The 17,536-nt window shown below is 41.9% G+C and overlaps 1 protein-coding gene across 1 annotated transcript in view; it reads right to left on the bottom strand.

Annotated features, from left to right (window-relative positions):
- Window positions 1-17,047, bottom strand: part of CCNH (cyclin H) — a 50,959-nt gene extending 33,912 nt beyond the window's left edge. Inside the window, exon 1 of the mRNA XM_009886879.1 lies at window positions 16,895-17,047. Within this exon, the coding sequence (XP_009885181.1) occupies window positions 16,895-17,047 (153 nt within the window). The remainder of the gene's footprint in view (window positions 1-16,894) is intronic.
- Between the last annotated feature and the right edge of the window lie 489 nt (window positions 17,048-17,536).

Genomic DNA, 17,536 nt, shown 5'->3' with positions numbered 1-17,536 from the left:
GAGAGTCCAGCGAAAGGCAACCAAGATGATTGAGGGATTGGAGCCTTCTTCTCCCTTATGAAGAAAGGCTGAGAGAGCTGGGACTCTTGAGCCTGGAGAAGAGAAGGGGAGACCTAATTACTACTTACAAATATCTAAAGGGTGGGTTGAAGGAGGATGGAGCCACACTCTTCTCGGTGGTTCCCAGTGACAGGACGAGGGGCAATGGGTGCAAGTTGGAACATAGGAAGTTCCGTTCCAATACACGGAAAAACTTCTTTACAGTTGGGGTGACAGAGCAGGGGCACAGGCTGCCCAGGGAGGGTGTGGAGTCCCCTTCTCTGGAGATTTTCAAACCCCGCCTGGATGCAGTCCTGAGTAATGTGCTCTGGGCAATCCTGCTTTAGCAGGGGAGTGGGACTAGATGATCTCTAGAGGTCCCTTCCAACTCTGACAATTCTGTGATTCTGTGAGACCTTTCTGAAAGAACAGAACTTCTCCTTCTAACTTGGCAGGTCATGGCACTTTTCAGCTATGACATTCAGAGCTAGGAAGGGTGTTACGTTTGAAGATTGAGAGCTGCCCTTCCTGAACCATGATGAGTATGCTAAATTCGCTGCTCAGGAGATTATTTTCAGAAACATGCAAGAAACACAAGCATTAACTACATTGCCTGAGTAAGAAAAAAAAGCATGCTGAAAGACTCTAGGATATCAGTCTGGATTTTAAGCCTCTTAAGGTTTACACTGATAATTTTTCTCAAAAAATCCATATGCATTGTAGTCAAAACAAAACCTTTACTATATTTCTTTTCCTTAGTTCAGCCTCAGCAGGGTGTTAAATATCCATGTTGCTTCGTAAGATTGCATAATGTAGTTTGATCTCCTTATTTAATAGTATCTCACTTGGTCCTTTCACAGTCACAATATTATCAGAAAGGTGTCTATGTTAATCTTTCTGATGATACATATTTATCTGATATAGATAGACTGGGGGGGGGGGATGTATGCAGGAAATATCAAGTAAGGTCTGTAGCCAACCATTCGATTCCGTAGAATGATATCTAGAGATATTGAGTGCTATATCACTGAAATATAGTAAGATCCCTGTATGAAACAGCTGGTGTCTTTCTCGACAACACAAAGGCTTTGCAGAGAGGTCTGAATGCAGAAGGTTCTTCTCTGGAAGAGTCTTTTGAGTGTATCCTTCTTATCATTGGGTTAACAGCATAAACTAATTACAGCGCTCTATTCTCAGACTTCATGGCATTGAACATTTCTCACTACAGCCTTAAGAGATGAGAACTGACATGGTACTATATAGGTCCTTAGCTCCTTGTCCTGAGGGATATTCGACCTTCACGGCAGTGTTGCTCAGATACAACCACCTTGCCCTTTCCGATGTGTTTCATTATGTGCATTCTCAAATTATCTCTGTACTAAACATGTAGGAAGGTGGTGATGGAGAGGTACTTGATCAGTAAGTATGTGTAGGAAAAATAAAGTATGGACTGGTGTTCTGCAGGGAGATGTTTCGTATCAGAAGATGGTTTTTCACTGAGTGTTGTTTTTCCATGTGGGACTATGGGTCCAACTTCCTCTCACAGTATTTTCTACACCCTAAAACCAGCCCAACAAGGGAGTTTCTGAGATATTTTCATGTTATAATTCTGGTGTTATTTGCTCAAAAATGAACACTGTGGTAGAGTAGAAAACTTTCAAAATCCTTCTTTCCTATCAGCCACCTTGACCCCAAGATTCCTCTGTTTCTGCCTCTAGTTTGTGTGGGATACCTCAGGATTTACTCCAAATACCTGTATTTTTAAAGGAACATGGATTATTTGAGGTGCAAGTTGTAAATCTGCAATATTCCAAAAGGGGTTGGTTTTGTTATAATGCGTTACAGGAAAATTGCAGTACAGAACAGGAAAAGAATTTCCTGCTCACACTAAATGTGTAATTGTGCAGCTGCTGTCACTCAATAAGTTATGCTCCAAGCTTAGGTCAAACAGCAGTTTTATTTAAAAAATGAAAAGTAGAATGATTTCACGTAATGGAACATTCATGTAATATATTATGTGTTATATTCATTAATATTGTATAATTTATAGTATATAGCATATATGTATGCTGTATATTTTTGAAATAATGTAATGCAAAATTTAAACACATTTGGAGGAAGTTACTAAATTTTGTATGCAAATTTATGAATCCAAGAACTATCAATGTGTTTGTGCTATGTGTGCTGCTCAACTGCAGAGGGCTGCAGAGTCGACCTGGAGGTATAAAGCTCTTTTACATAAACGCGCCTCCTCCGCCTCCTCCTCCTCCTCTTGTCACTCATAATGCCTGAATGAAATTAGCTTTTAACCCTTGCCTGTATATGTGTAATGAATGTGATCCTCTCCCAAACTCTTCGTTTCAGAAGATGGTATACGTGCCTTGATAATAGCTAGTAGAAATGGCTGGAAAGAGGACCCTTGACCTAGAAATGTTCTGGGTTTGTTGGAAACAGTAAGTTTAAGATTTTTTTCTATTTTAGTAAGTTTTTAGGTGGCTGTTTTTCAAAGATCTCTGCCATCATTTTAAGCGTGTAGCTTCTCTAAAGATAGCACTACCAAATCTCTCCAGTGCCTTTCTGAATGACTGAAAGGCTCACATACTTTGCCATGTATTTATATACTTGCTCCAATATAAATGTTGAAAAATATGTCTGTCCTACAAGGCAGAAAGTGTACTTGTTTTCCAGGCAGGGTATGGCACACGATTGCACTCATTTTTAACTAGCAGGTGTAGAAGGGGCATATATACATATCTCCCCTGCTAAGCTACAGTATAAGCAGAGTATTTTTAACATCACTGCTTTACCTCTTATTCTGCTTTAGTATACACTTCCGCCTTTGGTAATTTACATAAACATACATAGTCTATGAATAATGCATAAGACTTATTTTAAATGCAGGGCTTCCAGCTCCCACAGTGCAGTAGTGTATACAAGAGTTTGATTGGCTCTGCTCTGTTTTCATTACTGGCAATTTCTGGGAACACAAAAGAGGTTGAAGAGGCTGACAGGAATGGACAATATTTATTTTGTGAGAAATATTTGTAGCCTTTTCAAGGCAATAGTATTGCAAAGTTTTGCCTGCCATTGTTGTTGCTTGAATTTTTTTATTTTTTTTTTATTTTTCCCTGGGAAGAATGCATTAAAAGGTCTGTGATTGCTCTTTTGTAGATTCAGGCAGATCTGTGATTTTTTTTAAAGGATACTGCTGGATTTTTTTACCTATTCGCATAAACGCGAGCACAAGCTATAAATAAGTAAAGAACCATCAGATTTCTTAAGGTCTCTCAATTAAAGTAACAAGGCAATGCTAAGAAACACCTGAAGAAGAACTTGAAATATGTTTACATACAGAAATTAAATTTTTTAGTTTATAGCATTCTAGTGTTCAGTTTAGTCTTTTTACTTTAGTGTTAGAGTTTTTAGTTTATAGCATTCTAAGTTTTTTTCAGGAGAATGAAATGGCTACTGAAATGTACATTCATTTTTTTCACCTGGGTCAGCTGATGCTGTTACAGCATATAGGTTTTCCTTACCTTAAATAGTCACATGTATTTTTCATAGAGGACAAAGACACAATGTAAATTAAACAAGATGCACAAACGTTTTACTTTTAGCAATATCTTAGTCATGTCATTATGTTTATGCAGAAAGAAAATAGATTCTTTCTCCCCCGCCCCCGAAAGAACTATCATTTATTAAACAGGTTGGGGGTCCTGGTGCTTTTGATGGTTTGATTTGACCAGTAATTTCTCAAGTTCTTCAAGCAAGTTCATGGAACTAAATAGTATTTTTCCTGAAATAAAATCATAGAATCATAGAATTGCTGAGGTGGGAAGGGACCTTTAAGATCAAGTCCAACCATTAACCTAACCTGACAAAACCACCTCTAAACCATGTCCCCAAGTACCACCTCTACCCTTTTTTTAAACAATTCCAGGGATGGTGAATCCACCACCTCCCTGGGCAGCCTATTCCAATGTTTCATAACCCTTTCAGTGAAAAAATGTTTCCTAATATCTAATCTAAACCTCCCCTAACATAACTTGAACCCATTTCCTTTCATCCTATCACATCACCAGGAAGAAGAGGTCAGCCCCCACCTCTCTACCCCCTCCTTTCAGGTAGTTGTAGGGAGTGATAAGGTCTCCCCTCAGCCTCCTCTTCTCCAGACTAAACACCCCCAGGTCCCTCAGTCATTCCTCATCAGACTTGTGCTCCAGACCCCTCACCAGCTTCATTGCCCTTCTCTGAACATGCTCCAACACCTCAATGTCCTTCTTGTAGTGAGGGGCCCAAAACTGAACACAGCACTTGAGGTGGGGCCTCACCAGTGCTGAGTACAGGGGGATGATCACTGCCCCAGTCCTGCTCACCACACCATTCCTGATACAGTCCAGGATGCTGTTGGCCTTCTTGGCCACCTGGGCAAACTGCCGGCTCATATTCAGCCGGTCGCCCACCACCACCCCCAGGTCCTTTTCTGCCGGGCAGCTTTCCAGCCACTCTGCCCCAATCCTGTAGTGCTGCATGGGGTTGTTGTGACCCAAGTGCAGGACCCGGCACTTGGCCTTGTTGAACTTCATACCATTGGCCTCGGCCCATCGGTCCAGCCTGTCCACATCCCTCTGCAGAGCCATCCTACCCTCCAGCGATCAACACGCCCACCTAGTTTAGTGTCGCCTGCGAACTTACTGAAGGTGCATTCGATCCCCTCATCCAGATCACTGATAAAGATATTAAAGAGAACCGGCCCCAGCACCGAGCCCTGGGGGACACCACTTGTGACCAGACACCAACTGGATTTAACTCCATTCACCACCACTCTCTGGGCACGGCCATCCAGACTGTTTTTTACCAGCAAAGAGTACACCTGTCCAGGCCCTGAGCAGCCAGTTCCTCCAGGAGAATGCTGTGGGAAATGGTGTCAAAAGCCTTGCAAAAATCCAGATAGATAAAATCCACAGCTTTTCCCTCATCCACTAAGTGGGTCACCTTGTCATAGAAGGAGATCAGGTTTGTCAGGCATGACCTGCCTTTCACAAACCCATGCTGACTGGGCCTGATCACCCTGTTCTCCTGCATGTGCCGTGTGATGGCACTGAGGATGTTCTGTTCCGTGACCTTCCCAGGTACTGAGGTCAGGCCTGCATGAAGGTCAGTGTGCCAGACGGACTGTGCACCTGTAAGCATCCTTCAGTTTCATCCAGATACACAAACAATGGTTTATTTTAAAAATTTTTGTATCTGTAAATGACTTGAAAAAAACTTTTCTGATTTCTTTCAACATTATGAGGAAGTATCCAAGGTCACTATAGCAAACAGTTTCACAAGGTGTTTAACTGGCACTGTAGGTGATCAGGTCATGTACAAGTTCTCACAGTTAGCTTTGATTAAAATTTTTAAGAGCTGAGGATACTGTCATTTCACCATCTGCTGCTTATATTAATCATTCTGTAAATGAATTGTTTTTAGCTGCCAGTAGCACATCACATCTAAGCAACCAAAACACAATGCTGAAATGTCTTTTTTTTCCTCTTCTTAATGAACTTTGTCAAGCAGTTAGCATTTCACATCCATCACTTCTTGTTTCTGATAGGTTACCTGAGCAAAACTTTATTTTTCTTACTCCTGACCTGACCAAGACAAACAAATGAATGAACAAGTAAACAGACAACTTCTGAGGAGTAAATAACCTGTATAAAAGCAAGGCAAATTGTGGAGCTTGCTCCTTCGCGTGTCCTCAGGGGTGCAGAGGTGCACAGAGGGGACCATGAGCTCCCTGCACAAGGGCAGCTGGTGGGAAGCACCCGTGCTCTGAGTCCGACCAGTCTGCAAGGCAAGCGCTGGCTTAAACAACATGTTTTTTGCATGTGCTCCTGTATTTTGCTATTTTGAAAACCGATTCCAAAATGTTGCAAATAAACACTTGAAAATATTTGAAAGGAAAGCGCTTCTTTCTATTTCTCTGCAAAATCCTACTGCGGGGTTTTGTTTTGATTCTGTGATACCATCAGTTCTGTCATGAGCACATGCACAAACGTCTGTAAAAACTATTTACCCAGCTGCTAAAGTGTAAAGCACCTTTCATGCTGCTAATCACCACAGAAGAGAAGCTTTTTTCCAGAGACATGCAAATATCTGGATGGAAATCCCGAGCCAGGTTGCATATTTTGTCACAAAACAAAAATTCAGATAATTTTTTCTTACATTCACAAACTCAGGCCCTCTTTTTAGTGAACTTTGCACTAAATCAGCTTTTGATGAGATTTTTTTTGTGATTGAACTTGGTGGAAAGATAGAAAGTTAAGTTGTGGGATTTGGGGAGTTTGGGTTTTTTTTTTGTTTGTTTGTTTTTTCTGGTTGAGGAACAAGGGAAGGCAAATCCTGTGCATTGAATGATTCTAAACAACAAAAAAAAAAGAGAAAGAAGAAAACCTGTTTTGGTTCACTTGGCTCTGATCTTCACACAACTACTGTAAATTTAATACGGTGGAATCCTAATCAAGATGCCCTGGCAGGTGGCCCTTTGTCAAGAAGAATACTTGATTAACTGAAGACGTTACTTGAATAATAATTTATTTGGGAAGATACAGTGCCCATCAAATGACTGAGAGACACTCAAGCCAGTTTCTCGGCAGGTGCAAGGACTTCTGAGAGCCAGCAGAAGTGTCTGAGCCTGTGGCCGTGCTTCCCAAAGTTAGAAACTGGCATATCTGAGTACAAACACAACTCCAATCCTACAAGGTATTTGGGCACCTTCATCCTATTTATGCAGCAAGCTGCAAGTGATTGGCCAAAACACTTGCCAAATCAAGGTTGTCAAGGGTGACCAAATCGGCTTATCCAGGGTGGCTCTGAGATACCTGCCATGGACATCGGTGATGCGCAGCTCAGCTGAAACAAACCACTGAGATGCAGGAATGAATGTTGGACTTACTACGCACTGAATAAAACTAGACAGTGGGTGAAAATGCTCATCAAGATATCAGGAAACAGAATTGGTGAAGCCTGGAGGCACCAAAACTTCACGATGCCACTGTGTCATTAGGTCATGCCCCTGATGCAGAGAGCAGTTGTCTTTATTTTGCAGCAATCGCTGAGAATAAGAATTTAGTTTAAACTTACTCCTTTGTCATAAAAAAGTGCAATACAGTAGCAGTAAGCAATCCTAGCAAGACAGTTTTCCTTTAAAACCACACTTTCTTGGCTAGTATTCAGCAACTGTAGTGTGCAAATCACTTTCTAGTCCTAGTGACTTGAGGAATGCTCAGCATCCTACAAAAGTTTACTCCCATCAGAAGTAGGTCATAACATCATCTTCATCACATCTACCATTTGTATACCTGATACTGATCTGTCGTGCCTTACCTCCATCCTGTCAAGACACAATCAATCATGAAACAAAAAAATGAAAATATGTCATTTTGATGTTGAGTACCTGAAACTTCTGTAGTTACAAGGATTCAGGTTCTTGTGGTCCTTTTCCATTCTGAGTAGACTACTCAGTGGCTTTCATTTCTGCAGCTGTGCAATTATTTCCGTTGTTGGCATATTGCAGTGGTACCAGACTGCTTTCACACTGCTGTCATTAGTGCCGGGGCTGGGGCTGTTGGGTCTGGAGCAGACCTGAATGTGGAACAGCTCTGTGTTGTGTTGTGTTGGGATGCAGGACAGTGGACCAGGGTGGAAGCAGTTTCCGTGCAGAAGAACAAGACGCATCTGAGCTTCCATTGGCTGGGCAAGCTGCTGCTGTTGCAAAACCTCCCACTCAGAAAGGTCTTTTCATGAGGACAGTGGTCCCAGTCCTGCTCGGTAAAACTCTGTTATCACTGACACAGAAGGAAAGTTAAATCACAGAAGTCAAATGCTAATCCTGAATCTGGTTTTACCGTGAGTGTACCAGAGATGTGACAAGTTCTGTGAAGTCCTCAGTAAATTTTGCCCACAGTTCAGTACCAGCATGCAGCCATTCCCATCATGGTAATTCACCATGAGGGACACCTGGTGTTCTTAATTTCTGAGTTTTCCTCCTGTTTTTCTTGTAGATAGTTTGACTTCCTGTAATTACTAAAATTTCAAGATCAGGAGAACTGATGACATCTGTTTTATAGTGCGTGCATACATGCATACCTTTCATGCACCTTAAATCAAGCCAAATGGTTATCTGGATGAAATTCAGTAAAGCCAATATCCCAGAAATTCTGATCTGATGCCATGCTTCAGGCACCATTCAACATTATCATTTTTAATTGGGAGCTGAGCTGTGCAAGTGCCACACTACGATTTTTGAGATGCCTTTTGAAGTTCAATTTGTAAGAGTTGATGTCAGTATGAGCAGAGTTTTTAAACTGTGTTGTTGTTTTATGCCTTGCCTGTTTCACGAAAGAAAACGGATAAAATCAAGGTACCACTTGTTCAACTATAAACAGAGACACAGTGATCACATGAAAAACACTCTGCTTCAGGACAATGGAAGAAGACAGGTCCGTTGGTCAGTCCTGTTCACACGAGAAGGACTCCATTACTTGCTGTGAGCACGAGAAAGGTTACCTGACCCAGCCGGAGAGTACTAGCTTCTTTCTTCTGCTATGAAAAATTTGCTTTGCCACTTAGGTCAGCATCATGATGTAAATCTTAATGAAAGATTCTGAGATGCCTGAGCAAATCAAACCGTTTGGCCACCCTGATGCTCCTTAATCTATCTCCCTGCCTTTTTCTCCTTGTACTTTCTATTTTTGAGGTAAGCAGTAGGGGAAAAGCACAGTGTAGTCATAGAGCAGTAGCTACTGCAATCACTTTAGTCTTTTCCTCTCTTGCAGCTTGGGCAGAACTGGCATCTTGATTATTATTGTCTTTATCAGGCTCCTTTCCTTCCCGGAAGTGAAGCAAAACTTTAATATTTTGAAAATTATTCCTATCAATTCAAATTTTAGTCTTTGGGGGCTGAGTCCTTAAGTCCTGATGCAATCCTTAGTCAAAACTCTCACTGCCGGCATTTGCCTGATTAGGAGATTTTCCTGATCTGCGGGGATGGTAACACGGTAGTTGTCAACAATGAGTCTGATATCTGTTCTCCTGTGCTATAAGAAAAGATGCATTTCTTTCCTACTCGGGGGAAAAAAAAACACCCACCTTTATATACTACAGTGTACTATAATAGCCATCAAACTTTTGTGGATGTTTTTCAAAATGCTGGGAGGAGGATTTTTAGCTGTTATGAATCTCCTTGGTGAAGCAGAATTTAATAGAACTATGTTTTTTACCATTGTTGACATATATGCCCTTGGATTTGTTGAAGAGCTACTAAAATTTTCTGCTGATTCACTGTTACATTCATCTGGAAAGATGTGACATCCTAGAACTTCTCCCCATTTTAGGACCTCTCTGCTCTCCCTGTCTTGCTAACCAAAACGTAAATGGATGAGGAGTTACCTCTGCATCCGAGAGAGGTTATCCTTACAGGTTTATCCATTCAACATCCAATTAACATTCCCAAATTAATTCAATTAAACCCCGGTTGTCTCAGCTTGCTGAGGTTCCAACTTTTTCTCTTCCTCTTTCACAGAAGATTTTCATTTTATAACATCTTGGCTAATTGTCAAGGAGACCTTAGTGGAAGAAGCTGGCATTCCCGGGGATATTTCCTTGGATGTGTCTCTGTGAATGAACTATGCTTTGTAAATCCTTTCAGAACCCCTCGTGCAAGTCCCAGCATTTCTTCGTGGCCATGTCAATGCCTAGTGATGGAGGATATATTTTTAGTTCAATATCAATGATTTCCTGACACTTGCTATTGCTACTTTAGAAAGAAGTTGTGGATGGATTCTCAAATCCCAAAAAACTTTTTTTTTAGGCTGAGAGATGCACACATTATCTTGGCAAGTTTATCAGGGAAGGGGCTAAAAACCATTGTAATCCTAGGAGAAGTTCAGTTACCCTGAGAAAATGCTGATAAGGATGGAGATGAAGGTATGAGAAAGATCCTCAAAAATGTCAAACTTAACAGAGCAATCCCAGAGCTCATATTTGCAGGGAAGTATAATTTGGGTTTGCATTCTTTCCCTCTTTCAGCTCTTTTTTGGCAGATTAGCATTTAGATCTGAAACATAAATCCATTTGTGTCATTCAAGAAATAGAGATGCAACAGAAGACTGAGGTCCCTTCTAACATCGACAACATAAAAATGTAAGTTGATTTATTTGGAGAACTATTAATTTCATTTAGGATGTCCAAATCTTAAATGACACCTGTACATCAGATTTCCATCTATCAACAGAATAGCTGTATTGACAAATAAATTTAGGGGTTTCATTGTCCTTGTAGACAAGCCAGAGAGATGACTATGCCTGAAGACTGCCTGCAATCCGTTATTTTTTTCAAAGTGCTTCTTTAGGTCTGTTTTTGCGTGCTGGAGTGGGCTTGTGACAGCCTTTGGGCTACATTGCAGGAGAAAGCTTTACCTCTTGATGTGGATGGGATGGGTTTGTCCCAGCCACCTCCATGGATTTCGTCTGTCCTTGTGACAATGTGAGGAGGTCACAAGCTCTTTCCTTGATGGAGCTCATCCTTGTTGGTATCAATTTGAAAATTGTGCAATACAGCAAAACAAAGCTGAAAATGTAGCCAGTGCTAGTTCAATTACGCTAATTTAAGTTTAAAAATGGAGGCAAGCATGGTAACAAAGGCACAATGTACTGATATCCAGGAGAATATTGGTCTGCAATTCCCAAGATCTTATGTTCCAGCTACTTTGGCTGAAACCCACCTTGACCCATTTTTGTGACTGTAATCTGAACCAGACAGATTAAGTTAGGTCTCTATCTGCTGGCTGTGTTTTGCTGCATAAACATGTTCTTGATCTGAATATGGTTTCCCGTAAAGATATGATGATAAGGGAGTTCCTTTTGGTTTTAAAATCTATTCATCTACAGAAGACCATTTTCTTAAAAACATGCACATTTTCCCTATTTGCCCAGGAGCTATGGCTGAGAAACTTTGAGTAACCCACCCCATTCCCATCCTCGCTGTTGTTTTGACACATCTGATGCAATTATTCACATTCTATCTCTGCATAGCTTCTAGCACACTGACACAAAGCTATATGTGAATGTATGTCCTTTATGTCCTCCTGCTAAGGCCGTGCCTGCTGTGACCAGCGCTGCTTCTATTCATATGATAAACAGAAAGCTGCAGCCACTTCACATTATTATTTAGCCTATTAGCTTTCAGATGGTGCCCTTGTTGGCTAGGACTGCTGTGGGGAAAAGGAGCCTCATTACACAAAATCAATTGCAGGTTTTAGATTATTAAAAAAAAAAAAAAAAAAAAGACAGCAGTTAATCTGCAGAAAAGATAAAGAGACTTTGAAATGAAGTTTTACAGTTGCTGTGGGCCACTGGAAATCTCAGCAGATAAATCTGATAGTTCAAAGTCTCCAGCCAGAGATTAGCAAAGAACATGAAGTGGGATTACGACATGGGAGGTTTAGTCACCTGCTGTGATCCTGCAGGTCACATCCAATGTAATACCAGAACTTTGGGTTGTAGACAAACTACGTCCGACCCTGTTAAAAAACGCAAAGCAGAGGTTCTCATCATGAGCACCACAGTAATGCTGCCTTCTCAGGCAGAGGGTAACACAACTTGGGAAGAACCTCTTCAAAACGTCAGGATCATCTGCTTAATGACTCACTAATTAGTTTGCTGTTCCACATTCTTAAGAAACTGCTGATGTGCTCAGGTTCCCTCTTTTCCTCAGCAGAAGTGAATTCTGTTGATTATGAAGGCCTTTAATAACATCCCCCAAGCAGAAAGCTGAAAGATTATATGTTAAATCAAGTCTCTGTGTTGGCCTGTACTGTGCTTTCCAATATTTGTATCCAATTTCCGCATTTTCTGTGCAAGAATGGGAAGAGAAATGTATTTTCTTTATATTTTATCTTTTTGTGGCAGATGTCCTAGACATCCAAGATGCTCTTGGTGTTCACCATGCAAAACCAAGGACTTGTCCCTTCTCTGAAACCTCTTCTTGTACAGCCAAATATTTTAGACACTCATTACTTCCCCTTAAATCTCAACAGCCTGCCTGTATATTTAGCCCCAGTTTTTGAAAGTAAAGATGTTTCCCTTGCGTGCCCTTACTATTAATGCCTTTTTTTGCTTGTTTTTTTTTTCCCGCATCCTTTCCTCCAGTTGATTTCCATGTAAATGAAGTGGAAGAGGACTTGAGCTGAAAAAACATGTGTTTCTCCTGATACTCCGTTTCTAGACAGACTGCCAGGACTCAGTGCTGGCAGCTCCTTGCCTTTTTCTTAAAAAATGAGTCTGCAAATGCAGCCGTGAAGAGTTTTTGCATCCCATGTAACATGTCATCAGAAAAGAATGGTACTTTCTAGGCACATTCCCAGGTGAGGAGTTGGGGGGGGTGTGTTGGGCCATTGGCTGGAAGCTCCACCTGCTTCGCCAATACTCGTACCATATTGGCTGCCAGCCCTCCGATCCTAAAAGACATTTCCATCTTGTTAATGACTTGTCCTTTAAAAAAATGCAATTTCTTTCCCCCGTGGATGTGAGACGAGCAAGATTTCAAGAGGGTAGCCACTAAATTCTTCAGAAGCTGGAATAAAATTGATTTATCTGAACTAGTCTTCACTCAAAATCGTTTGTTGGGCATAGCAGTGCAGGTAAAGCTATCCTAATAGAAAATAAAGGTTATTAGCTAAGCCAACAAAAGGTTATTATGTTATGCTACTGGGATGGAACTTGCTTCCACCTTAAACCAGTTTCCTGATTTAAACATTAAAATCTGTCATTTCTGACCATTAGGATTATGTCAATGGTAGGGGTTTAGCTTGTCACCTGGGAATCTGTAGAAACACTGGCTTTTTTGGTGGAGCACTAAAATCTGGCTTGCTTGGTAGAGGTTCAGACAAGCCAAGTGCGAAGGAGGCTTCTAAGTGAGGACAGAAGAAGCATAATACTTCATGGCCTTCACTCTTGTGTTAAGGAGAATTTGACACTCCTGGTGTGATGATGGACATCAAGTTAGTGAGTGGGAACTAAGGAACAAGAAAGAAGGTATACCTGAGAAACTGACAGCCCAGTACTTTTCTTCCGGGCACCCTGTGGAACTGCTACCAGTTGCGCAAAGTCTGCGATGGAGACAAATTTTGTCAGTTTGCTCCATCATCATTTTACACCACATTGGAAGGGATAAGTCTAGATGCAAAGTAGTGGAGAATCGAGGATTGTTTAATTGCAATAAACAATATTCCACCACAAACTTTGCATAACAGGCATGAAAGGACTATTAGAGGCTTCAGAGCTTCTGATTGACATTATGGGAATAAAACCACCAGCCCAGGAGCTAGGCTACGTTTCACTGTGCATATTAAAATCTTATTTCAGTCCTTGTTATTGTACTTTTTCTTGCCTGCGGTGTTTATCTACTTCAGATCTTGTTAGTGTTATCTTATCATTGTGTGCTGTTAACAGTCCAGAGGAGTTAGTGTTGGCAAATATTCCAAAAGATGTAATGGTTTACTATTAGGAGACTTGCAGTTAAATAAATTACCTGTTGGAAGGGAGAAAAGGATAAGCTTTTCAAAGCAATCCTTTAAGAAAATTAACATATTTATTGTGTTATTTTGTGCATCAAGGTCATCTTTGGAATTTTTTCTTTCCTTTAGCTAAGTCCATGCATTGCCTGTGAAAGTTGGGCTAGGGCCACTCTGCCACGTAGTAAACATAATTCAAGAGAGTAAAATCATATGTCAGGTCTACAAAAGCTTAATTTTTTCTCCAAAAATTGCTGTGGGTTGAAAAAAATCTGCATGGCAAAATGGAAGGAAATTGTAAGTGCTTGAATGAAGAAGGTGGAGAACTCAGGCACAAATCTGCAAAGGTGCAGGTTTGCAGAACCATGCTGAGGTTTTAGCTAATAAGCTTTATTTTCACAGTTGGGACAGAGTGACCATGTGCACCCAGCTGGTTTCTGTGACTCATTTGACAGATGGTAATGTATGACATCACCAAAACTCATGTTTTATCCTGTATTTTGAGCATTGATTTTGCACATAAGTGCAGTTGTACATGTACTATCAGCCCAACTCTTGGGAAAATGATACAGATCTGATTGCACTACCTGTCTGCTAGCTTTCACTGAATAATTCTTAAACTTTTTTACCAGTTTTGACAGCTAGCCGGAGGCCTCAAAGATATTAATTTCTTGTGAATGCTGTAAAGAATTGGCAGCTAGTCACAGAAAGGGATCTGTATTCAGCCATGACAGTAGTGGAGACGTGAAGAACTTGGCCATCGTCTTCTAGCTGGCAGTAGCCAGCAAACTGAGGGCAGGGTGGAAAACGCAAGATCAGATTAGCACTCCCCAGTGAGGCAAAGGCAGTTATAATTCAGATCCTTGTCCTTTCTAAGAGGCAACAGCCAGCTGGTCAATCAGCATGCGCGCGCTGGCTGATCCATCAGTGCTCAGATAATCATGGCATATGCTGTGAAGCATGGCAAATAGGTGGGTAGGAGAGGGAGATGGATAAGCAGCAGGAAAAAATTAGGTGACACAGGGCACATGTCCTTAGGAAAACAGTCATTCGTAGTTCATTTACTACACAGTGAGCAACTTTTTTGCTCCACCATCACCACGTGTCCAGCCTGTAGAGATTGGCCAGCAGCATGAGAAGGAATATTTGAAGGAGGAGATGCTCTTCCGCATGCTTGTCACTGCTTCTCCTTTCAGCAGCTAGTTATCTATAACATGACCAGCTATATATAACAGGCAAAGGTGGGGTTTTTTTGTAAGATTTGAGGTTGTCAGAAAGTGAAAGAAATGTAACAAAAGCCAGTGGAAGACCCCATGAGTTTGTTAGAATATGGCTAAATCTGCACTTTGAAATTCATTATTGGCTTTAATCAGACTTACCCAGGTTTATAAGTCTAATGACTTTGGTGACCTTTAAAAAAAGGTCAAGCTTGCTTGCCAAGTAGATTTTCTGCATCTGAAACGTGTAATTATCATAAAAATTATGAAGAGTGTAGATCTTCCTCAAATTCAGTGGAAGATTGTTCATTCTTTATTCTGTGCCTTCAGCAGTAACAGCTGAGGCCAGTAAATCCCGTGATTTTATTAATATGCTTTGTTTAGCTAGGCATGTTTTGCAAAATATTCAGTAAAGTCATAGTTTTAGAATCTTTCTTTTTGTGAGATGATTAGTCAACGTCTTTGGATGTCTCATTTCCCTTCTGCAAGAACAGAAAACATGAATCTAAACTTAGACCTCTGATCCATCTGCATTCACATTTCAGCAAGGTACTTAAGACTGCTGCTTTATTGATGTTTCAAGAGTTGCTTTGGACAGAAACAAAAAAAAAAAAAAAAGAGGATCTGATACCACTAGTATTTTATTCAAAAAGAGAATAAGGAAAGAGGAGCTCCACTGCCTATTTCACTTGAATTATTCTCTGCTCCTCAAAGAAATGCAGTTAGAAGGGGTCGTATCTGCTGACTCAGTATGGGGCAGATGTGTTAATGGTATGCTGCTGAGCAAACGTCATTCCAAACACTTTTTTATCAGAGTAGCTGGCTGCTGTCAGATGTGCTCACTGTGGTGCATAGCACGCAAAAGGAAGGATAGAGGGTGGTTCTCCTCTTTCTTTGGATGTACAGGGAGCAATTGGTGTTTGGGTACAGGGGCTGCCTTTTTTAAGACCTTACAATTTACCTGGGTGGGAATTTGTAAGACACGGTGTAGCAGATCAGATGGCGGAGAGGACCCATTTGGAGACTCACATGATCAAGGGAGGGAGAAATCGTGTGGTGAGAAAAGGCTGAAACGGACTGCCAAAAGTCTATCCCTTCTCCAAGAGCAGGAACAACACACTGATGCTGATTGAGATACAAACTCATCCTAACCATTCATAAAAGTTTACAGAAATTGAGTCTCCATAACATCTCCAAGCAATTTGTTTCAGGGTTTCATCACCCTTGCTGGTTGAGAGTTTTTCTCATGGTACATCATCCTTGTTCAGACACGGATGTACCATTCCCAGCCTTTTTTAGCAACCCTTGCCTATTTGAAGGCTCTTATCATCTTCTTCTCTGGTGGCTGACCGTGGCTGGAGGCCAGGTGCCCACCAAAGCCACTCTGTCACTCCCCTCCTCAGCTGGGCAGGAGAGAGAAAATATAACGAAAGGCTCGTGGGTGGAGATAAGGACAGGGAGATCACTCACCCATTACCGTCATGGGCAAAACAGACTCAATCTGGGGAAAATTCGTTTACTTTATTGTCAATCAAATCAGAGGATAATGAAAAATAAAAACTAAATCTTAAAACACCTTCCCCCCACCTCCCTTCTTCCTGGGCTCAACTTCACTCCCCATTTCTCTCCCTCCTCCCCCCGAGCGGCGCAGGGGGACAGGGCATGGGGGTTGGGGTTGGGGTCAGGTCATCACACCTCATCTGTGCCGCTCCTTCCTCCTCAGGGGAGGACTCCTCACACTCTCTCCTACTCCAGTGTGGGGTCCCTTCCACAGGAGACAGTTCTCCACAAACTTCTCCAATGTGGGTCCTTCCTATGGGCTCCAGTTCTCCATGAACTGCTCCAGCATGGGTCCCTTCCATGGGGTGCAGTCCTTCAGGAATGGACTGCTCGAGCATGGGTCCCCTATGGGGCCACAGGTCCTGCCAGAAGACCTGCTGCACCACAGGCTCTCCCATGGGTTCACAGGTCCTGCCAGGACCCTGCTTCAGTGTGGGCACTCCACAGGGTCACAGCCTCCTTTGGGCGTCTCTGCTCTGGCACCTGGAGCACGTCCTCCTCCTCCTCCTTCTTCACTGACCTTGGTGTCTGCAGAGTTGTTGTTGTCATATATTCCCACTTCTCTCTCTGACTGCTGTTCCCCAGCAGGATTTTTCCCCCTTCTTAATTGTGTTATTTCAGAGATGCTACCACCATCACTGGTGGTCTTGGCCTTGGCCAGGTGTAGGTCCATCTTGGACCCGGCTGGCATTGGCTATGTTGGACATGGGGGAAGCTTCTGGCATCTTCTCACAGAAGCCACCCCTACAGACTCGCCTGTTACCAAAACTTTGCCGCGCAAACCCCATACATCCTCTTAGCTGCATTTTCTCAGGATGAGATCTTGCAAGTGGTTGAGGATGATCTACTCTGCTCTTATGCTGAAAAAGTTGTCTCCAGCTTTCTACCACCAAAAGCCACATCTCCCTATCATCTCTCAAAGTCAGGATTTGGTCATGTTTTAACAAAAAACTAATCTTAATGAATAAAATGCAGCTACGTTTGGTGTTGCTGAAGAGCCACACAAGTTCTGGTGCCATGGCTGAGGGGGCAGAGCACTAGGCTAACTCAGGAGCAAGGGCAGTTTTTGGCAGGAGTGGTGTATTATTTCCTCTTAAACTGATCAGGGAACACTGCTGTACTAAACAAATCAGGGTCTTTTTCCATCTTTTCGTCTTGCGCT

Source organism: Charadrius vociferus, unplaced genomic scaffold, assembly GCF_000708025.1.
Source record: "Charadrius vociferus isolate BGI_N301 unplaced genomic scaffold, ASM70802v2 scaffold244, whole genome shotgun sequence".
NCBI lineage: Eukaryota > Metazoa > Chordata > Aves > Charadriiformes > Charadriidae > Charadrius > Charadrius vociferus.
Note: the sequence above shows the minus strand (reverse complement) of the source record. Positions and strands in the feature narration are given on the sequence as shown.